We start from the raw sequence: 24,278 nt of genomic DNA, 5'->3' as shown, positions 1-24,278 counted from the left end.
AACAAGCAACAAAGAGTCCTGTGGCACCTTAAAGACTAAGGGATGTATTGGAGCATAAGCTTTCGTGGGTGAATGTTTTCAACAAGTGGGCTACTATACAGTGCACTAGTGTCAGCTTCCAAGTGGGTTTAGGATGTAGCCCCCCAAATGGAACTTGTTACCATGGTTTAACCTGCACAGAGGCACGAATCATGGTGGTGAGGTTTGCATCCAAAAGAGAAGGCAACAACTTCCAGAACAAAGTGACTAAAAGCCATCCTGTCCACTGCTGATAGCAGGTCTTCTGAAAGCAGTTGGAAATCCAGCCAGATCTCTAGGTGGCAAACAAACATGCTATGTCAGAACAGGTAGAGTCTCCACCATATTTTCCATCTGCTTTTTCAACTCTAGCATCACCTGTTTTATCTGGATCGGTTCTCAGCCCCCTTACCTTCTTCCATGCCCCGGTCTCTCTCGGGATAGGATGCCCAATGTCCCATCTGAGCAGGAAGTAGATATGGGCTCAAATCTCTAGCACAAAGCATGCCACAACATTGAGAAAATTTCAGTCTAGAATCAGATGTGAACATTGGGGGGCTGGCCCACATCTCTGTAATTTCCCAAAACGTATCAAGCCTATCTGTAATCATAAGTAAGAAGAGTGCGATGTGTTACTGAATTCTAAATTAATCATGAGATATGGAGGGCTGCATTGCATAGGCAGAGAGAATGCAGGAGAATACTTGTCAGTCATATATGAGACACATTCACAGTTCTGTTTCCAAAGAATCTTCTATTCCTAAATTGTTTTAGCAAAAAAGGGTTATATAAATGTTATTTATTATTCATTGCTTCCATCCCTCAGGTGAATAACATGGGACTTCAGGAAACACAAATTCCAGTGGCAGAAGATCTGCACAATGCTTGTGAACTCTTCCTCTTGAAAAAACTGTATTTTCACTTACTTCCTCTTGGAAGGTAAAATAACACTGCTGTCAACGGCTAATTGCTGCGGTGACCTAGCATGGCAACCTGACCATGAATGCAATAGAGTCGTTTGATCGTATAAACAAATCATATGGGCTTACAGCGTAGAACGAGTGAGCCTTTGGGAGGATAGTAGGCTGTAATATGCACAGGGAATATCAAAAGTCACGTAGTTTGATGCATGCTAAGGACAGCAGTAAACTTAGTTCTCTCTTGCACAATGTAGAAAGTTAACGGAGTTACACCAGAGTAAAAACAGAGTGAAGAATCAGACCCATCATAAAAGGGTTTCAGACAGAATTAATAGTAAATGCCATAGTTAAGGTTGCAAAACAGTTTCCTTTTAACCTGGTTTGAAACATTCACGTGACAGGCACATTAAAAACAATCTTATGAAAACAGTCACTTTTGGGTCTGACGCTCTCCATACTTGGTCCTGCCTTAGTGTGTTTTTTTTTGGGGGGGGGGGGGAGGAGGACGTGGCAGAAGGGGCAAATGGAACTTGCCCATTTAAATTTGAAAAACGAAATGCAAAAGTTAAGGTTCTGGAAGCAAGAATAATCTGGCCACAATATACATAGTAGTAGCACTTTCTTTTCCTGTTTTTCTACTGTAAATGTGTCCCCTGCTACAGGATTGTTGTGGTCTGAAAATGTATGTCGTATTGCAGCTTGTGTAGCATGGCTGAATTAATGATGCTGCTGGATCCTTAACTTCCGAATTCCTTGGTGATAGAGGAGGTCGGATTTGGGAACCTTACAGAGCTGTTCTGCACAGTTTGGAGCTTTGTTGTTTTCTGGCTTGAGGCAACACCAGGTCAAGGAAGGAGCAGGTGTATCTAGGACTATGTTCACCTACAAATTCATAGATTTCAAGGCCAGAAGGGGAACACCGCCTCTTTGTGGCAGGGGTGGGATGGGGTGTCGGAACCTCACCACTGCGTCTGTCGGAGCCCCAATGCGGCCGAATGGCTTCTCTCCACGCAATCACCCGTTGGGCGGGCTAGTGTGCCCTAACGGCCAGAGTCCATATAAATCGCTCCCAGCATTGCAGCAGTGCGGCCCAATGGCCAGAGTCCATATAACTCTTCTCTCGCAGGCAGGGTAGCGTGGCCTAGCGGCCAGAATCTGAATGATTTCCATGGTGGGTGGGTGGTAAGGGGACCTGGACCCACCCTCTTCCCCGTGTCCCGACCCAGGTCCCTGGTAGTGGCAAGTTCCCCTTGCAGTGGCAAGTTCCCCTTGCCACCAGCTCGGTGGGGATCCACCCGAAACACGCCGAGCGTCTGTGTGGCTCTAATGCCGTTTTCCTCTGAAGTTCCCCTGGGTCACTTCCTACCATAAACTCCAGGTTCTCTGCTTCGGGGGGTTCCTCTGGTCTGTTCCCCTCCTGTGATGTATTCTGTCTGGGCATCAGGGTACGGCCCGGCTTGGCTGGCTCCGGATCCTGGAGCGCAGGCTGTCCCTCCTCAGGAGCTCGTGACATGTCTCCTTCCCCTCCAACGGTCAGCCCAGTGAGCAGCTCTGCAGGCTTTTATACTGGTTCTCCAGTTGGAGCATGCCCAGCAGAGCCTCATGGGCCTGGCTTCCTCTGCTAGGAAGGAAGGATTAACCCCTGTGGTACCAGTGCGGGGTCGCTCTGCCCCGTCACAGGGCCACAGTGATTATTTAGCCTGAGCTCCTGTATAACACAGGCTATAGAACTTCCCCCAAATCATTCTTCGAGCAGTTCTTTAGAAAAACATCCAATCTCGATTTAAACATATAGTCACTGATGGGAGAATCCACCACAACTTTTGGTAAATTGTTCCAATGGTTAATTACTCTCACCATTAAAAATTTACACCTTATTTCCAGTCTGAATTTGTTTAGCTTCAACTTCCAGCCATTGGATTGTATTATACCTGTCTCTGCTAGATCGTAGAGCCCATTGTGAAATATTTGTTCCCCATGTAGATAGCTATAGATTGTTATCCAGTCACTCAATCTTCTCTTTGTTCAACTAAATAGATTGAGCTCTTTCAGTCTATCACTATAAGGCACGTTTTCTAATCCTTTAATAATTATCATGGCTCTTCTTTGAACCCTCTTCAATTTATCGACATCCTTCTTGAATTGTGGGCACCAGAGCTGAACATAGTATTCCAACAGCCATTGCACCAAGCGAATATAGAGGTAAGATAACCGCTCTACTCCTACTTGAGATTCCACTGTTTATGCATCCCAGGATTACGTTAGCTCTTTTGGACACAGCATTGCACTGGGAGCTCATGTTTTCTGCTGATTATCCACCAGGACTGCCTGAATCTGTTGGGTCACTGCTTCTCAGGCTACAGCCCCCATCCTGTAAGTATGGCCTACATTCTTTGTTCCTAAATGTATTCATTTATACTTAGCCATATTACAATGCATACTTACTTGCTTGTGCCCAGTTTACCAAGTGTTCCAGATCGCTCTGAATCAGTAACCTGTCCTCTTCGTTATTTACCACTCCTTCAATTTTTGCGTCACCTGCAAACTTTATCAGCAATGATTTTATGTTTTCTTCCAGGTCACTGATAATATTAAATAGAGTACCCGTCCCTGTGGGATCCCACTGGAAACACATCCATGCAATGATGATTTCCCATTTACAATGACACTGAGACCCATCAGTTGGCCAGTTTTTAATCCATTTGCATCCACAGAGTGGGAATGCAATGGACACCAACTGCGTGGAGGCTTGAAGGCAGCAACTCGGATGCATGCTGGGTTAAGAACTGTCCCTTTAAAATATTAAGTAATAAAATTACCAAATCAGTTTCAACTATTTAGAGTTTGTTGTGCCTATTTCAAATGGGCTGATCATTTTTATTGACATGACTTAGAATAAATTCATGGAAGAGGAAAGATCTAGGTTGATACAAAGGAGCATACAGTTCAGTACTGCCCCTCTGAAATCAATGTCTAAATTCCTAATGACTTCAATGAGTGCAACATCAGGTTCCATAATTAGGATTAGTTGGAGGGAATTTAAAAAAAGGGAAAATTTAGGCTAAAGAAACCTCCTGTGAGGGGAAATCTATCCACCTGTGGAATTGTCTGCCAAGGAAAGTAGTGGAAGACATGTTATCTGGGACTTTTTTTAAAGCAGACAAAACAATGAAAAATGTTTTTCAAGGGAGAAACCTTCTGTTCACATGGAGATGGGCCATTTGCCTATTAGGACTTTTTCCACTGTGATTCACTAACATCCTGTGTAATTCACAATGGGCCAGATTATGATTCCCATTCTCATGATGATGACTACCTGACTTCACAAACAGTTGCACTGAAATCGACAGGATTGCTTGTGGAGTACCCAATGTAAGTGTATTAGACTCTAAGCCAAAGACAAACTAGCCTTTTTATTTTGTATTCCAGTTTGTTCTACAAACAGAAGAACATGTATTTGCCTTGATGCTGTAGAAGTAACACTATATATTGGTTCAACACTTTGGCGGGGAGGAGGGGGGGCAGGGAGAGAGGTATTTTAAGCAGTTTTGAAACTATCTGAATTGTAATTGAAATTGGATGTGCTGAATGAAAACATTTGTGTTTTTCAGTGACTCTTTGGAAATGACATTTGCTCTAAAATCAATCAACAATTCTGGTGTTAAACATTACACTATATTATAAACTGCAAAGAAAAGACTGTGGATGTTGTAAATAGCACGGTGCACACACGTTTTGATATATACATCTCATCTGTGTTAAGGGAAGTCACAAATGTACATAAATTCCATGCAAGCCGCACTGACAAATTCAGCTTACTTCTCTGCAGCAAAACATCTAAATCAAATGTATTTTATGCTTTTACTTATTTGTCAATCCTTTTAGTGACATCTAGTGGAGTTTGTGCAAAATGCAGTTCTAGAATTCATAGTGATTAGATTCTAATGTGACTGCAGTAAGTAAAACATTTTATTTAAATCCTATACCATTCTAAGTGATTTTTTCACTTCCACGTTCAATCTTTTTCCTTTAAGAATATGTGGCATGACACTCTTAAGGAAAGATAAAAGACAACTAAACTTTCAACTCTCTCTCTCTCTGGCTCAAATTATCATCTACTTTATTCCCTCCCTCCACCACCCCTTCCCTCAAAAAAATCACAAACAGCCCCACTGAGGCTGTTATTGCTTAATAATTTCTTATTTGAAAACTTATCTATTCTTCCTGCACCTTGTAACACTTCTATATAATCAGAATTGCAAGCACACAGTGACAAACAATCTCAACAGAGGTCACGTGACCATAAATCAGACGTATCTGATAATTACACAAAATCAGATTCTGAACAGGATTGGATTCTGAGTTTGCTGAAGTCAGTAACACTCATTCTATCAATGGGCTTTTGGATCAGACCAGAATGAATTTGAAGGAATCGGATTCATCAGCAAATATAATTCTCTGAACAAGAGTAAACATGCATTTTCTGTCTAGAAGATAGACGGAATGAGCACAAGGTTTCAAAGGCAAAACTTCTGAACAAGGGCTAGCAGTCCTATGAAATATAGTGTAGGTTTCCTATAACTTTTGAAACTTCCCCCCACCCCCAAAGTACACACAAGTGACTGCTGTAAAGTAAGACTGTATTTACAGGATCCGATTTGGGCTGTGTGAACAGTATGGCAACCAAATGCAAACTGGACTAATAATACAAGGATTCATTTGTATTTGGGAAACACAAAACATAAAACAGGCTAGTATTAGCTCTTGGGAGCTAATCTGGATCCTATATATTGATTTTTATAATCCAGTACCAATGATTAACAAATTACCCACCTACCTTCAAAACACAGGGGAACAGTGTGGGGGCTTCAAAAAAATTATAACAGCATGCTTTGGATGAAATATTATTGATAACTAAACATCTATTGACTTTTAAGCTAAAAAACAATGAAGTCAGGTACTGCATGGGTGACTTTTGAAGCACCTACCAGAAAATGAGACCGCTTATTTCAGTTGACAAAGGCCTCATTTTCCAAGGTGCAGTTAAGTCAATGGGAACTGCAGGAATGCAGCACCTCTGGGCACCAGGTTTGAAGTATTCTGGTTTGGATTCTGGATGGAAGTCCAGTGCATTTTATCACCCATTCCATCCCCCCAAACCGTCGAGGTGTATCAAACAAAGGATTAAAAAATAATTCAAACACACCAACCGTAACAGTTCAAACATTTTACTAAATCAATTCACACAAATTCCAAATTGCAAATATAATTAAGGACAACAGAGTTTTTTTGTTTTGTTTTTCCCCCCAGATTCATCATTAAGACAATAAACAAACAAATTAGTTTTGTAGCATGTGTTCTTTTTTTTTTTAAATGAAAGGAACGCCACGCGATGTATTGATAAAGCACCACAACACAGTTACAAAATAGGATCTGCCGGTTTCTTCCACAAGTAAAAGACTACAGACTGCTAACAACTTTCTGCATCAATCCATACTTCATTAAAATAAAATTATAAAATCTCCTAGATTACACTAAAAATCAGACGATGCCTGGAATACAGTGCATTAACAGCAGTAATGCCAACTATCATCAGTGCCAACATAAAAACATTTTAGAAAGTAAAAAACCAACCAAAGAAAACCAACAACAACAAAAAAAACCTTTATTCCCCTATATGAGCAAAATTTAAAATAAGGGGTGCTCTGCCTCACAATGAGTTAAGGACTGGGGACGGGGGGTGGGGAGAATAGGTAGGAGGGCTGGTATTGTAGCTTTCTAGGCTTAGTTAGCATCTAGTTTGGCCATTTCCTGCACATAAATCCCTATACTCTCACTGTCAAAGAGCACAAAGTACACTGTCTTGATTGAAGAGGACATTGTCGACACAAAGTAGCTGGAGATGGCTTTCAGGATCAGCTGGGCAGCAGTTTGCTTCGGGAAGCCATTTCTAGGGGAGAGAAAGAAAGAAAAGAAAAGAAGGACTTGCACAGAAAGCTTTCGATAGACTAGCCATGCAGCTTGCAAACAATATCTGGGAAATCTCTTGTATGCAATGTGGTAATTAAACCTCCAAAGTAACAGTGTGTGAGTTCCAAATGGAATTCAGGTTTTAACAGTTTTTTAGCTATTGAGACATAGAGCTCAAATGCACCGGTAATTAAAAACACGTTTGTGGAGGAAAATACTCATAAAACAATAATCCTTTGCACTTTCATCCAAAGATCTTGAATCTCTCTACACACGTTAATGAATTAAGCCTCACAAGACCCCAGTGAAGTTATTTATTATCTCCATTTAACAGATGGGTACACTGAGTCACACAGACACCAAAGGACTTGAGCAAAGCTGTTCGTGTATAAAGATATTTGCAGGCCCAGGAATAGAACCCTGTAGTTGTGACTCCCAGTCCCTTGTGAGAATTTCACAGAGTGATGTTTAAGTGGTATAAAGGATACTTACTATACTTTTTGCTTGCCAAATAGGAGGCCTAATGAGGCCTCTCTGAAATTCAGAGATAAGGCCACGTAAGTTACACAATGGGAGAAGGGCATAAATGTGAGAGACTTGTTCACCTAAATTAAACATTACCTCTTATCTCGTCTCCTAAATTCTATACTTACAGTAGTAGCAGGGCTGAAAATGCCCAGTTTTCAGAAAACTCATGGAAAGCAGCAGCAAAACTTTTCTCTACTTGGGTGACTCTCTGATAGGCAAAAGGGGCTTGGCCGGCTGAAGCCAAGGTAATTTGAACCTTCTGCATCAAGTTTGTTGAATTTGGTCCACAGTCTCCTAATGTAAACAGTTGTGCATAGTAACTATGCAGCAGCTGGATTAATCAGATGAGACAGGTGACAGAAGAAATGAAGAAGTAAAGAAAGGAGCTGAATGGAATGGAGGAAGTATTTTTAAAGATTTACACGACACAGGAAACTGTAAAAAATTATACTGACCGGCCACAGGTGTTCAATACTTTTACACTAGAATTTTCCTACAGATTTCAAACAAATGTTTTGCCCCACTCCAGGTCACATCCTCTTCCATATATCTGGATTCCAGTTCAACCCAATCTATTTTATGACAGCCATTTGGCTCTATAAAAATCTTGTAAAATCTCCTGTCTCAAAAAATAAAATACAATAAAAATGCAACCATCTAGTTACATTGCAGCAGTCGGATAACAGATCTGAATGTTGGCTGAACTGATAATATGTGACAAGTCTTTTGCATATCTTGTATTGGGAAATATACACAAAAAGCCACTCACATTTTAAGCTCCACTGGAAACAATTGGCCCAACCCAGGAGAATGTCTCTGTGACCTTCTGGGCTCTGCAGACTTGGAAGGCCACATAGGCTGCCTACACAACAGCTCAACGCACTATGCAGAAACACTGATCTGTTGCAATGAGCCAACTACCCACCTCTCATCCTTGCATACCATCGAGCTGGGGTACAGCGCTGGAGGAATGAGAGCTTGCAAAAAGAACTCCACCTCCTATCTCAGTGTCTTTTTGCCCTTCCCCGCTGGAACCAGAGAGACTGTAAAGCCAAAGGAACCCCATTCATGGCCACAAAAGGGGGAGGCAGTACAGATTATGGCAGGCCATGGGCCTTGGTGATTATGAGGGTATCTGTCCTATCCTGATTACTGGAGAGGTGTGGGTGGGCCCACAACATTGCTGGAGGGAGCAGGGGCCTTTGAGCACAAAAGTTAGGGTTCCTTCATTCTGACGGTTTGGTTTCAGAGAAACATCTGGGCCTCCTCTCATTCCTAACCGTCAGCCCCACAGCTGCCACCATGAAGTTATTGCCACTTCTGGGAAAAGCATCTACAGCTGCATTACTTCGTTTCCTGACAGGCAGATTAAAGATTGAGGCACTTAGGTAGTTATAAGGCCCTCATTTACTGTGGTTGCTAAAGAGAGGGTAGATGGATTGTGGGGAGGTAGCATATTTAGTGAACAGGCCACTGAACTGAGAGTCAGGGGTGGCTCTGCCACTGAGCCGCTGGGTGCCCACTGGGCAAGTCACTTCACCTCTCTGTACCCACTTCTCTTCCTTGCCTTTGGCCACCATGGTCTATTTAGACAAGGGTTTTGTCTCTTGCTCTGTGTCTGCATAGTGCCTAGCACATCAGAGCTTTGGAACATGGACACTGGCTGGGGCTGCTAAGCGGCACTGGAATAAAAATAAGAAGTCTGTGGAACGTCAGTGACTAGTAGCCACAGAGCCTGCTTTCTGTTGTACAAGACGTGCATTACAGGGAACAACAGTACTTGGTACATGGAAAAAGACAATGGCTAAAATTTTCAAAATTGCCCACTGACTTTCAATGATTTAGGCTCTTAAATTACTTTTGCCTTTTGGAAAATATTAGGAAAGGGTCAAAAACCTGCACCATTAAAAATTTTGCCACTGACTTTAATGAGAATAGGATCAGGCCCTAAGGAAACAAGGTTGTTTTTTTCCCACCAAGAAAGTTTGACATTGCAAAGGAAAGATGTTTTTTTTTTTTAAAGCCACTCTTGCATTTAAGCAAAGAGAATGCTTATGTTATAGTTAGGCTTGGAAGAATTAGATTTTGTATATTTTGTCAAAATATACCAAGTAACTAGCCTTAAATCAAACTCTAAGAAGTTCTCAAGCAGCATTTTTCTTATTCCACTTATCTATAAATTTCAATTACCATCAATGCAAATTATTTTTGTCGGTTTGTGTGTCTAGGGTGAAATTGAAGGTTATTGATATTTACCAATAAAAATCTAATCCTTCCAAGCCTAATTGTAGTATTGGCGTTACTGAGATACTCACCTACTAGTAATACAAGGGAATACTACTCCTTACTTACAAACTGCACAACAGTGTTGGGAATTAGTTAGTGTTTGTCCAGCACTTTGAAGATACAGGGCCATATTCACCCGTGGCATTAACAGGTATTACATCATTTAGCATTGGATTATACCTACACTGAATCTGGCCAATAAACACTGTTTTATTCTTCCTCTTATTATATACTGGAAGAAGTAGGAAAGCCAGAAGACAAAGGTAATTGCTTGTGCCATGTACCACATATTACACACAACACCTTATCATAAAATATATTCTGACACTGTGTGGTTGTACTGTATATAATGGGATATTGGCCAAGCTGCCTGTAGTAAGCCTGGGATATTTCAAAACTGATGACATGAAATTGCACATGCTGTTCCCCTCTTATCAGAACAGGTTTCCTAAGCTAGTTTAGCTGTCCTAGTGAGGCGCATCCCTATGTAGGAACAACCCAATGGTGGTGCACAGCTGTCATAGGAGCTCTTATACCCTCACCTGCTGCTGGCTTAGCAAAGAACAGGGCATGCAGCCAGTAGGCCTCTGTACTCCACCATTCCCCAGCTCCCTCTCTGGTCCCTTGTGGATGTTTCAGCTGGATATAAATTAGATATAAATCAGGCTGTTTCTACTACAGGAGTACAGTAGGGGGACTTACGCAGTCTAGTCCCAGGAGCAAAGGAGTGTGATAGGGTGTACAATTTTGGCACACCCCAGGGATCCTGCTGCACCCCACCGCAATGGTGTCCCAATTAGATGCCAAGAGAGAATACAGGCAGGGCTCTGGGGGCTTAATTCCCAGGATTAAGATAGCTCCAGGATTAGATTGTAAACTCTACTTAGACTTAAATTCTTGGGGACAGGGACTGTTGTTTTGTTTGGTGTTTGTACGGTGCCTAGCACTATGGGTCCCGATCCATGACTGGAGCTTGTAAGTGCTAGGGTAATACAAATAAATAATAACCAGGGAGGCATTCACGTCTGCAAACTGACTAGATGCGAGGGAGTTTATTTAGGGTCAACATGTTAGAAAGAGCAAAGAGAGACCTGGGGAGTGAGGTGCTGACCAGAGACCAGCTTAAGGGCTTTCAGGGAAAACAGGAATTACTTGTATAGCATTGCATTATTTTATTTTGAGCTTAATTCTTGTAAAACTGCAGTTTGAGATTTTTGCCAAACTGGTGTCAATACAGATTAAAGTCAGAGCCCCTGAAATAAAACCCCATTCAGAGGGGGTGACTTTGTATTCACACTGAACCTCTAGTGAACTTCTCTCCCTCGTGGTTCTCCCCAGGGCCATGCTACAGTGAGCTTTAAGCCACCTTTGCACAGCACCCCCTGACTTGTGCTCTCTGAAGGTTGGCCCTAGCTGAGCATCTGACTGCTACAAGCAAGCGATTTTATTTCCCCCCTGAAGTACAAAATGATTTATTGTAACTGCCCTCACATAATCCCATTCCTCAGCCATAAAAGAGAATGAAGCCGTTTACGTGGGTTTATTGGGTGATGTCTGTTTGGCAGATGTCCGTACCAGAACAGCTGTGTGCATGTGCGGCCTTTGGCGTCTGTTGTCCTTAAAAGCTTTATTTATTTAAAAAAAAACCAAAACTTTTTACTTTATAAAACAACAGTAGAGACAGAATGAATATATTCTCCTTCATAGAAATTAATTACATTCCGCTTGTTACCCACTTGAATTAAAGAAAACACCTAAGTATTTATATCTTCCATGTTCTGAAGGCTGCAATCCCAAACATTCTCATTGGCTTCAGTGAGAATTACATGCCCATACCAAGAGAATATACCCCAAAATCTTGTCCATCAGTCAGACAGGCTCACAATTGAATGTGAATGGAATGATTATTTGGGATTTCATTCTATTCAACAGCAATACGCTCCTTGTAACAACAGCTTCTGTAAGTCATCCAGTTGAGAAAAAAATATACCATGTTCTGTTTTGTAAGGACTGCCATGTCGAGCAGTACACTTTGCATAAACATTGTTCTCCACAAAAAGTCTCCTTGAAGCTGCATAATGTTACATGCTCTTAAAGTGACATATGCCAACATTCTTTCTGTATGCGCTATTAACTTGTATTTTTAAACCTGGTATGACGTATATCCCTTCTGTTTCAATAAAAATGATAGGGAAAATTTACATTTTATAGTGCAAATTATTCCAAAGGATCCAACAGTGCTTTACACTGTATGAAGGATATACAGGAATCAATTCCCCACTGAAATAGAGCCCCTTTGGGGGGTGGGGGGCTAAGGGGGAGAGTCCCAGAGCCTGGGCTCCAGCCCACCCCAAAAATCTACGATGAAATTGAATAGCTTCACATCCTGAGCCCAGGAGCACGAATCCGCTGGCATGGGCTGGCCTCCGGTGTTTTATTGCCATGTAGACATACCCTAAGTGTTTAACCGCCGATACTTAGACTAACACTAAGCCAAGTCTTGTTGCTATCATACGACATATTCGCAGTGGGGCTAACTACACACTAAATCTTGGTAAGATAGATTCCTTTTCTTCATGTTTATTTTTCAAGTTTTTGTTAGATTATTAAAATGTGTTAATTTAAAATATTTGAATGCACTCATAAAAATGCATTTTATTCACTTGAACGTATTTGTGTACTTTATGATTCTGCAGGGATTATTGTTAAACCTGCTCAAGTCTGAGCTATGATTCACTAGAGTATTTCAATTGGGATTTACTGGTTGAACTAGTCTACAAGCAAGGGGCAATTTCATTAAAGAGATCTGAATTGAGTGGGTGAACAAGAATAAATCAATATTGCCGCAATGGGAGTTATGCCCAAGTAAGGACTGGAGGACGTAGGGTTGCATTAGAAAATCTGACCCACACCAAGTTAGGTAATAGGTTTGCATGACAACCTTACCTGCCACTGCCAATTGAAGGAAATGCAATTGACTTCAGCTTCTTTTCATCTGCCAGAGCCAAGCAGTTCTTCACTGTCTTTTCCAGCAGCTCCTCACATTTGTCTGAACCCCAACCCGGGCTATTACAGTGAATCACAAATTTAGCAGGCAGTCCATGGCCTGCACTGACAACAGCTAGTAAGAAACAGAAAGGGAAATTTAATTGCTTTCATCTTGTCAGGATTAAAAAAGTACATATGTGGAAGTGTGATTAAAACTGTAAACAGCTGACAGTCACTGCTATAATCCCAGTGGATCCTTTATCATACAAATCAAATAGCCTGAAGAGATAACATGATTACATAGACTGTTTTACATTTGCTACTACGTTTTGTTGGAGTAATTTGTAAATTACAACTATAATAGACCTCAATGAATAGAGAACAAAATCTATCACTGGCAATTTAGAGGAGACATAAATTTGAAGTGGGCACTTTATTGCAACTTTCTTCTTATTTTATCAGATAATATGTTACAAAGTTGGGTTGTCTGTTGGAGTATAAAACTGTTACAGGGCCGCTGTAGTTTTATTGTAATGTTACTGTCAAGTTACAGTATGTGCCAGGATGTTGTTCCAGTCTCAGATTAACTACCTCTGTGATCTTTAGAGGTTTGGTGTTAATATACAATTTGTTGAGCCAGCTTTTGATTAGACTGCAGCCCAAATGACATCAAATGCAAAGATTATGATGCATCTATAAATCGACAGGAAAAGCTACAGTAATTATACAACTGTTTTCTTTTATCCCCTGCCAATGCGGCACTCTGTTTCTGATTTAGTATGAGTGAGTCTATTTTGTCTAATTTCAAGAGAGAGTTTTGGATTGATGTTACTTTAAAATTTCTCGGTCGCATGCATCACCTCACCCTTGATGACTGATACAATGCTGTTTTCTAGTTTACCTCTTTCATTATTTAATGAGACAACTGTCCAGTACGGATTTATGGATTTACAGCATTTGATTTATTGTTTTTATATATCAGAAGACATGACCTTGTGTGTGCCAGGGAATGGAAGAGGGCATTTTATATGCTAATTATATCATGGCACCTCAACCCTGGCACTGATGTGCAAGGGACACAAGGACACCCCACAAATGGACTAGTGACAATCAGTCTCCAGGCTCTGCGAGTGCAGAGATGGTTTCTGTGACTTGGGAGCATAAATCTCCCAAGAGGGCAGGGCCATAGCCTCACCACCTCTCACCTTCCTCTGCACAGCTGATTGGGTGCAGAGAAGGGAGCAGACTACGTGCATACCAGGGAGCTCAGGGCCAGATTGTGTCTCTATTCTGCACCCGCAGTTCAGTGATGGAAAATACAAGAATTTAATGTTACTTACTTTGGTTCATTAAAAAAATGCCTATTCATAGGCTCAAGTACAAAGTTAGTCACACAATACAAACTTGAATAGCAGTTCACAGTCAGACAGATATCTAATTGCATCTGTGGCTGAAGCTATCTGTGCCCACGAAATTGTGGGTACGAAATGGGAGCTTGCTTCTAACTATCAGACCTGCAAATGCTCCTCTTGGCAAGAAATTCTCTCTTCCATGCTGGAATGTTTATGGAGCACTCTGTTATTACAATATGGTGGCCATATTGTAAAAACAACTCCATACAATAATTCCTGGAGCCATGTTATCACATATGGATATTATCCTGTAGGTGCCGCAAAAAAAGAGAAAATAGACCTTGGCATGTGGAATTCGGACTGCAGCGGGGTAAATTCTAAGGGGCAATGGAAGCACAAGCATTTGTGCACTTTGGGGCCTGCAGATGCTCAACATATTGAATAACCTCAGTGCGAGGCAATTTTGTCATAATTAGCTCTAAAAAGTTGGCAGATTCAGAATATATCATAAATCCAAGAAAAATCTAATAAAGCCAGCTGACACATCTCTAGTCAGTGGAATTTTATGTATCGTGCGACTCTGATGTGACCAGTTCAGTACCTCTCTTCACTTGTAATACCTTCAAACTGCAAGAGGAAAATACTGTGCCGACATGCCTCACTAGTTTTACTGTCTCTGAAATGGAGAGAGCCTTCTGATGGAACTATGGGGACTCTGGACGACAACTGTTAATTATTCAAAGCAATTGTCACTTATTTCAAATTAAAGTGCTTTGAAAGAGGAAGTATTTTACAGTTTTCTATAAAACATACAAGGTCTGTGTGCAGAATTCTGCTACGGTTACAGCTACGCTCCAGGAAGATAACCATGGTTTAGTCTCCACTATGGAACAGGAATCCCCAGAGATAGGGGAAATGTCCAGGGGATGCTGGGGGCATGACTGGAGCCCACTATTCTCCAGTGGTGATAAACTGAAGGCGGCAGTTTTTGCTGGCCTCACAGAGCCCAGGCTGCCCAGCTGGTCCCAGGATTGGGGAAGTGGATTTGTGACTGAGAGCCACTTTTCCCTTCAGTCTCAGATACTATCCTGAGCCCAGTGTGGCTGGGTTTAAATAGCAATAAGGAATACTCTAGAGTACTGTAGTCAATCAAGAATATGGGAACAGTTCATTCTATAATTTTCATGAAACAAGAACCATTAGTAACAAAGTGAGCATTATGTTTAAATGTATGTCTCCATTTTCAAGTTTGGACAAATGAGGACAGAGCAGTGAGTGTGACATGATAAAAACTGAGCAACTTGAAAGAAAAAAAGTGAAGATAAACAGCAGACATAAACAGTGATAATTTTTCCTGTCACACCCCCAGTCATAAATTCTGTCCTAGTTGTAGTCAGTATTCATTTAGTAAACTGCATGCACTGTATTTATTTTTACAGTGTAAACACAGATGGCAGAATCAGAATTCTTTATTCACAACATATATCAACAATTTTACAGATGGCTTAATATTACATTTTGCAATTCATCAAACTTTATTGCCCATATGCGAGATTTTTTCCTATTACTGAGATATTGATAACTGGGCATGAAAAATTCATAAACTGTTTGAAAGAATCACATTTATACAGATGACTTCGGTCCCGAGTCAACACCACCCTTAAGCAGATGCTTAACTTTAAGCATGTGCTCAAGTCTCGTTAAGGTCAATCGGATGTGCTTTGATGAATAAGGATGGAATTGAAAATATGTTTAAAGTTAAGCATGTGCTTATCACATGCTTAAGTGCTTTGCTGGATTGAGGCCTTAAAGAGCAAGAATATTATCTTTAAGTATATAGATACACATGTATACAGGCATACGCTATCAATCACACACCAATATATGAGAGAAACCCATGCAAGTGTTATGTTCAAATAGGTCTGTTTGTGACTGATTTATACACAATATACAATAAAACCAAAACGAAAGTCAACTAGAAATCACAACACATGCAGACGTTCTATTCGTCCATTTTCAGAGATTTAAGCCTCACCTCCTGCTACGTCCAATGGCCCATTCTTTTTGCGAAGTTCAATGATGGCCTCCACAAATTCTTTGCCACCTTTCTTCTCCAAAGTGCTCCCTGAACAAAGACATGTTTTAGTTTATCCGTCTGTCCCTGAGTTACTAAAGCAGACACGTGATTCATTGTTTTAGGTGGTCATATAGCCTAGATTTTACTGCCCAAACATCTTTTTTGGGGACTGCAAAGTAAGATCTAAACCTTTTGGGACTTTGGAGTTAACTAGTCATTTAAAAATAAATCCCACCAGGACCTCACATTTGTATCCCTTCTCTAACACTCATATTCTGATTTCAATGTCAACATGTGTGGTGACATTCCTAGTTGCCTCCATACCACATAGTTCCTGGTACCGTGCTGTGTTTCATGGGCTAGTTTAATGGTGACTGATGGTTCATAATTCTTCCCCTAGGACTCAGTTCCCCTTTCTCTTATAACTTGTTTTAAAGAGCAATTTGCCACAATAAGAACTTGAAACTCACCTGATCTTGATCCCTGACCCCAACAGGTGGCACCAGGAATGAAACAGTCTCGTGAGTGCAGCGGGCTGCTTTACTTGGCAACTGCCCAGCTTGTAGAGCCACCTTTAACCAAGAGGAAGAGCCTCAGAAATAAGGAGAATCTCTAAGGAACATACTCCTCCAATGAACTTCGCTAACTACTGCTAAGGAGCTGGACACGGCCGCTCTGGGAGGAAGAGAGCTGTGCAGTGTTTCAGGGCAACAAAAGGTGCAGTCTACAAAGGCAGTCCAACACGAAATGGTTTAGATCTTATTTTGCAGCTCTAGTTTCATATATTCATATAAAAATAGCCCAAGAAAACATTTCCCTAACTACTTAAGCACCCCCAACCATTTAGCATTGTGCACATTTATTAGAAGATAGGCAAAGTAAGAAGTGGTATCCAAGTTTCTGATTTGTGATATTACTTTGAAAACGGATTTAAAAACATAAATAAATCAGAATTGGAAACTGTAGTAGAGTTACACATTTATTTGGTGAAGCCCATTCATGTTACTGACTGGGAGGGGAAAACTGCATTTTCTGATGGAAATGCACATATTGTATGCTTGGTGAAGCAGAGACCCTCCGACGAGATTCATTTGGCTAAACAGGGCTACAATTCTAAGAGCTAACAGCACTGCAGCACCCTGCTTTTCTTGGACATCATTAGAGGTCTTCCAAAATTAATATTAAAAGTTTGTTAAGTAACTGTTGTCTACTGACGTTTCGACTCTGCGTTTGTTAAATGCAGTTTATTCTACTGCATTTGGATGCTAATAATTTTAGAAAGTATGCATCCTATGCTCTTGCGCCATCACTGACGGACGCTGGGCATTTTGTCCAAGTACGGACTGCAAAATCAGACCTTTGGCATTTTGTCCTAGTATGAACCCCAAATCAGTTCAGGGTTTAAATTCTTCACAGTAAACATCTCAATTTTACACCTAAATATTTTAGTCTAGGGTCGTTTTCACAAATGAGTGCAACTTTCCTGATTACCTCCATGATAGCTCAGAAGTTACCTGCACATCCATTAGCTATGTTCCCAATGGCACATTTTTATAGCTATAGTTGGAGAATCAGGAGAAGTCTTAAGTCTGAGCCAACGGGGGATAAGGGGGAGTTGCACCACCTGAGTAGAGGTGCTTAGAAGTATTATGCCTTTGAAAAACATATCTTGATAGGGCTGGAAGGATGGAGGGGGTGCCATTTGCTATTTAACAGGCCTAGCTAGTGCTGCCCACTGTGCAGCCACTCTAAAGCGTAAAGGGATGAAGGAAAATGAGCTTTCACTCCACCCAGAAATACCCCATTTGGGGCTGCTAATGAATTTGACCAGAACTGGGGCACACACTGTGCAGGGACCATGTACCCTCTAGCACAACCACAGAGAATCTACAGAGAGAAAAGGGATATGCTGTCACTGAGTGACAGCACTCGGCCATTATAGCATTGTTGTATACGTAATGGCATTTTGTCTAGATTAGTTTTAATTGAGTCAAGAAATGGAGCTTCCACCCCTTCTGATGAAGATTCATTTACTGTGAAAACAAAATCTATAAAATCAATTTTTTTTAAATTATGGTTTCACTTTTCATGTAACAATCCAAATACTTATCTTCTTGCAGATGTGGTGAAAAGAAAAAGTATTTCATACAGATCAACACTAATTTCTGCATTTATTCCTAAATTAAATTCAGCCTTTTTAACTGATAGTGAAGTTTTAATTTTTGCATTATACTTCACTACCTTCTTGTGCAATTATGAGCTGTATCTAGAAAAGGGCATATTTACCACTACATTAGTAAGGTTCTTGGTGAAAGTCTTGCTTCACAGCTTCAAGATTAGTGGCTTATTTACTCACAGGCATAAATATGTGTTACTTCCATGAGAGTAAGGTCATTATCTCATGCTTTCCAAGCAGGCATGGGTATCAGTGTTGAAAAACAGCCTAAGCAGAAATTTAGGCTTGTAAAATGTTCAGGATAAACCCACAGTACATTTAATTGTTAGAAGGATGGTAAAAGTTAATAATCGGAAGCTAAGCATTTGTGCATTTTTATTCTTTCTTCCAGCAGTCAGATGTAATTAGAACATACATGAAAGCATGATCAGTGCATTTTTCATAGAAGTTTCTTTGTCCACTAGTTTCAAAAGCATCTCTTCAAAAAGTAAGAGACGAGTACATTAGCTAGCTGAACCTTATAGACTTTAGAAGCATATTATTCAAATACAGAATATTCTTGTATTTTATTTTTGAGGCTTCTGTGTAATTTCCTTTAGCCAGCTAGTCTACAGCTGCACCAGTTCAGGGTGTTGTCTCTGCTGCTCTAATAAGCTATGCAGAATTGGGTTTGTCTGGATGTTGCTTGGAAGAGAGGTCTTTCAGGAAAATCCAAGGTGTTGTAGGAAGTGCTGATCCTGTAGGAGCCACTCTTCCCTTGAAGCCAATAATGAAATAACATCCCAGGCATTAAGGGGCCCTGTGCAGTTAAGTTCAGTGGTAAAATGAGGCTGTGATTCCTGTTGTCACATCTTATTATAAGAGTAGGTTGCTACTCTTAGCAGCAATCTTAATGTTCACTCCAAGTTCCAGTTTGGATAATTCCATTCTACCTTAAGTTTTCCAGGCAGTTTCAGGACGACCTAATACTTTTTTGCTCCCTCTTCTGTCTACATTTCTATTCTAAAATTTGAGAAATGCTTTAAAATCATTGAGATACAAGGTGCTTCTCAGGGAATTATGTGATTAAAAATAATGAGTTACACATCTTAATGAATCTTAAAAATAAAAAATTAAATGGAACTCCTTGAGTCATTCTGCCTCCCTGCATTCTCTCTTTGGTCTAGCATGTCTATGCAAGTGTACATGAGAATACAGAAACAGCTTATGAGAGCCACAAACACAATTGGGCTGTATGTAAAATGTGACCAGATGACTGAGCGTCTGAGTTTAGAAATTCCAGACAGGCTACCCCCAGGATGTCAGATGTGAACACCTCACACTTGGTGAGGAGTGGGGAAACTGGATCTAAGTCAGAAATCTGAGGGGTCTGGCCCAACTTTATTCAAGTCTAGGCATTTACATAGCCAAAACAAACAATCCTCTAGTACCCTTTAATTGGGCACACATGAGCACTGCACCTCTGTTTCTTGCACTTTGGTTTTGGTTGTGCGTTCTATAACTTTGCTTTTAAAAGTCTGATCTGACTATGCAAGTCAGAGCTGTCCAATGACTTTGCATTTACTCGCTTGTTTTTACGATCAGTCAGGACTGCTGGAAGCGAGAAAGGAATGCAGATCTGCATAGCTTGGACAAGCTTGTTGCTGCTGATTGACCATGCACACACATACAAACTCTGCAGCACTGAACTTTCCATTACCTACTTCACCACCGGTGTAGAAGTCAGAGTTTGTCGGGTGAACGACAGCATCACTGTCGATCGTGGCAATGTCAGCCTGTACAACTTGCAACTACAACAGGTAAACAAATGTATATCAACCACGTTGGACAGAGACCGAGGACAGGCTCTACATTTACACATGTACCAACGTCCATGTTTTCCTACCTTTACATCTCCAAACCTTGGGCCAAGAGAGTATTCTGAGTAGTAGTGTGTGCAAGTCTGTGTAAAGAAGGGTGTGTGGAGAAGAGGAGGAGGAATGTTGAGTATGACATGGTTAAATAAATGTTTGGATGACAAGTCAGAGCAATCACATGAGATCATTTTGAAAGTTTTAAAACCATCTAAAACCCCATTTCACTTTGCAGAAACCTCTAATACCAGCACCCCACAGAGCATGACACTAAAATATGGTATCTGTTTAAAAAGAAATTCTGGATCATCAAGTCAAACAAAATAATTAGTTTCTCCATTTTTTGCCACCATTGCTGTCACTTCTAAATTTGCAATTTTCATCATGTTGTCAGCTTCTAAAAAGAAAGTAACCTTCATGTGGGGGGAAAATATTTTCAGGCAGAGTTGTCCTTTTAAAAATAGAGCTGAGTAATTTTTTTTGAAAATCCACATTTTATCCATCTAATTAAGTTAGATTTTAAAGCTTTTTTTACATTTTTAAAAATACGTGCGTGATGTAACATTTTCCCTCTGGTAGTCCATTTATTTGTGTGGTTTTTTTGAACAAGTGAAGTATAAATATTATATATACACACACACTTTTATATAATTAGATGAACACTGACTTAGACTCAGCTTCCTTGTATCTTTGTCTTGGTAATTTACACAGATATATTCATGTATAAAATGCAGTGAAAATGGAATCAAATTTACTGTTCCATTAAGGAAATCTGAAAAGTAATAAAAAAGAACAGGTATAAAACAGGTATTAAAAATAGTATTACATGAAGTGCATCTAGATCAGTACTTTTTTTTTAGTAGACAGACTTCTGCTGAAGGGTAATATTTTATTTGAAACCGAGTGGAAGCCATAAAAGCAATACACCGTACACTGTACTATATTTTCAAGTTTTATGCTGCTATAAAATCAGTATTGGTTTTCAACTGAATATGAAGGTGATGGAGAGGGGTGATTGAAGACTAATGAAAACATACAAACCAGTTGATTGAATTAAACATGAAATCAAGGCAGAAAGCCAATTTGGGGGATTATTTGATGATCCCTCTTTATGAATTTCTGTGTCTACTTTGAAAACAAGGGATTGCAGGTAGAATGGAGAAACTGCTTATTTTGAAAGTAATCTGACAAAGAATATTTTTATCCTTAATGAATCCACATAAGAACCCCCCCTCAAAGTAGCTAACAGTCAATTATGAGCATTATGGAAAGGAATTTAGATGACTTCTTATTTTAATTGCAATCAACTTGAAGACAATCACTAATCATTAATATACAAGTATTTAAATTTGGTGCAGATCATGCTTCTTAACTGAATTTTCCGGGTTCTACTTTCTTGAGCACTTAAGAATTTGAAGTTTTGTTTTAATGCATGAAGTCCAGGAGAATAAATTCTGGGTTCCATAATTTTCATGTGACCGTTAGTTGTGTCAACCCATTCCCCATTTACCTAGGTCATCTTTAAGGTCAATGTCAGCATTGGTAGGATTGATAATGGCCTCCACCTCAAAGCCGGCTAAATTACTGATTTCACTGTGAATAAGGTTCAGCTGAAAAGAAAAGCATGAGGTGGGAAATAACAGGACAGCTGGGAAATCAGAGAAGCTGCAGAAAAGTAAGCTTTGCAACACAGATGGAGATAGCATCACTGCAAATAAATACGCAAAATAAAGTGCAGGTCATAAAAGGGGTTATTGGTCCAACAAAGAATCAATTTCAAACACAAGACTCAAACAGTCAATGTTCTTGTTAATGAGCTTATACAGTGTATGTTTTATGTTCAGAATTGTTTGAAATTCCTGCACTGACATGATAAAGGATAAACCATTCCCCCTTGAACTCCTGGCTCAAAGATACTCTCACGACTTCTTATGCATCATGTTGAGCCAGGAATTCTTTAGATAGGCCAGGACTTTTAACAGAGTACATGGTGGTTTTAATGGGTCTCCCCTTCTTTGCTTAATCCATTAAGTGTGAAGATGTTTTGGAGAAATCGGGCATTTATTTCCAATGACACTGCCAGTCTTTCCTTTTCAGTCCCAGAAGCAGACATCATGATCTGCACCTTAGTAGCTTAAATGTTTATTTGTCCAGGACTGCGTTAAATTGGTAGAAGGGCAGGTGAAGTAGCATCACTGAGTAAATGTAAGACTCTATCTGTATATTTGCGGTGTTTATGGTGCATGCTTGTGCTGCAATCCAGTGGAATATTTTTAGGGGCTCTACTTTTTCTTTTAGTTAAATATTTTTCTAAAAAGAAACTGCTTGCAGCCTGTGAACTATACCTGCACAGGGCTGTATTTTAGACATCCCCAAAGCCATCAGTATTAGGAGGATTTATCATTGGTATGTATCAGGGTGATGGAAATCAATTAGCACAGGCATCGGGAGATTAACCTCACATTTATGTCTTAAGTTCTTTAAAAATGAAACTATCAAGTGAATCTCAGGCAATATAGTTTTAACGTCTAGCAACATGTTTTGAGCAAGGCGTATTAAGTGTACATTAAATCATAAGTCATGCTCAAATAAGAAACATACACCTTGTGCCACAACTGTGGTTCTTCGAGATGTGAGTCCCCATGGGTGCCCCACTGCCGATGCACAATGTACCTCTTGAGCCTTGACTGGAGATTTTACATTAGCAATGGCCATTCGGCCCCCATATGCACTTGATACAACCACGTGCCATGCACCAAAGGTACGCAGAGCTGTGTGGGTGAACCACCCTCAGTTCCTTCTCTATCTCAATGTCCAACAAAGCCGAAGGGAAGGTGGGTCAGTAGTGGAACACCCAGAGGCGGACACATCTCAAAGAACCACAGCTACTGCAAAAGGTAACCTCTTCTTCTTTTTCTTCGAGTAGCATCTCTACGGTTGCTCCACCTCAGGTGACTCCCAAGCAGCAGCACCACAGAGAGGAGGGGGCTTAGGAATTGAGTTGAAGATTGAAGACGTACAGCAGTACCAAGCCCCACATCAGATTTGATGATGTGGACCAAAACACAGTGTTTAGAAAAAGCAGGCACTGAGGCCCATGTAGTAGCTCTGCATATTTCAGACACTGGAATGTTGTTGACCAAAGCTGCAGAAGTTACCTGAACTGATAGAGTGTGCTATTATCCATTGGGGAGGTAGAGCACCAGCTTCATCGCAGCAAGTGACAATACACACAGAGATCCAGCCTCTGTGTAGATATCATAGACCCGTTGGGTCTCTCTGTGATGAGACAAACAGGGTAGGTGATTCCTGAAATTATTTGGCCCAATCTAGATAAAAGGCCAATGCCCGTCTCACATCTAAAATATGAAAGGAGGTCTCCTGCTGAGTTTTATGTGGTTTGGGAAAAATACTGGTATATGAATAGAGATCAGTGAAGATGTGAACTGACAACACTGTAGGTGAGAATTTTGGGTGCAGCCATAAAGAGACCTTGTCCTTAAAAAATATCATAAATGGAGGGTCTGCCAGCCAGCTCCAATCTCCCCAATCCTGCTAGGTGATGTGACAGCTACTAGAAAGGCTGTCTTCATAAATGAAGCAAGGAGCAGGCTGCAGGTTCCGTAAACCTTTAATAAATCTTGAGGACATACGGTGAGCATATATGGAAAACCCTTCTAGTGGGTGATGAAATGCCGATATCGCAGCAATATGAACCCTAATAGAGCCAGTTGATAACACTGATTTCTTCAAGTCCAGCAGGTAACCCAAGATGACTGACAGTGAAGAGAATTCAGGCACAAGACGGTGATGGTAACACTAGTGGTTGAATCTTTTCCATTTCTGAAGGTAACTAATTCAAGTTGACTCCCTTCTAATGTTTAGTCATACCTGTTGTTCTCCTATCGAGCAGGTGGATTCTAATTCTGTGAACCATCTAGAAGCCATGTGCAGAGGTGGAGGACCCCTAGGTTTGTGTGAAGCATGCAACCTGCATCCTGGGAGACCAGATGAGAGATGGTAAGAAGCTTGAATGCCAACTGGACACATGGGTGAAGCAGGGAAAGATACCAAGCCTGTCTTAACCAGGTCAGTATTATAAGGATAGTC

General features: G+C 40.6%; 1 protein-coding gene across 4 annotated transcripts in view; it reads right to left on the bottom strand.

The window, feature by feature from the left end:
* Window positions 1-6,150: 6,150 nt before the first annotated feature.
* LOC117881307 (core histone macro-H2A.1) overlaps window positions 6,151-24,278 on the bottom strand; it is a 68,589-nt gene continuing 50,461 nt past the window's right edge. For 2 of the 4 annotated variants that reach the window (XM_034778404.1, XM_034778405.1), the window contains exons 6-9: window positions 21,679-21,778; window positions 16,098-16,187; window positions 12,669-12,843; window positions 6,151-6,888 (exon numbers count right to left, since the gene is read on the bottom strand). In XM_034778404.1, coding sequence (XP_034634295.1) covers window positions 6,723-6,888; window positions 12,669-12,843; window positions 16,098-16,187; window positions 21,679-21,778 — 531 coding nt within the window. In that variant the 3' untranslated portion in view covers window positions 6,151-6,722. Of the gene's footprint in view, window positions 6,889-12,668; window positions 12,844-16,097; window positions 16,188-20,014; window positions 20,106-21,678; window positions 21,779-24,278 lie in introns of all 4 variants that reach the window. The other 2 variants (XM_034778406.1, XM_034778407.1) reach the window with 1 other exon arrangement.

This window comes from Trachemys scripta, chromosome 8 (assembly GCF_013100865.1).
Source record: "Trachemys scripta elegans isolate TJP31775 chromosome 8, CAS_Tse_1.0, whole genome shotgun sequence".
NCBI classification, from domain to species: domain Eukaryota; kingdom Metazoa; phylum Chordata; order Testudines; family Emydidae; genus Trachemys; species Trachemys scripta.
Note: the sequence above shows the minus strand (reverse complement) of the source record. Positions and strands in the feature narration are given on the sequence as shown.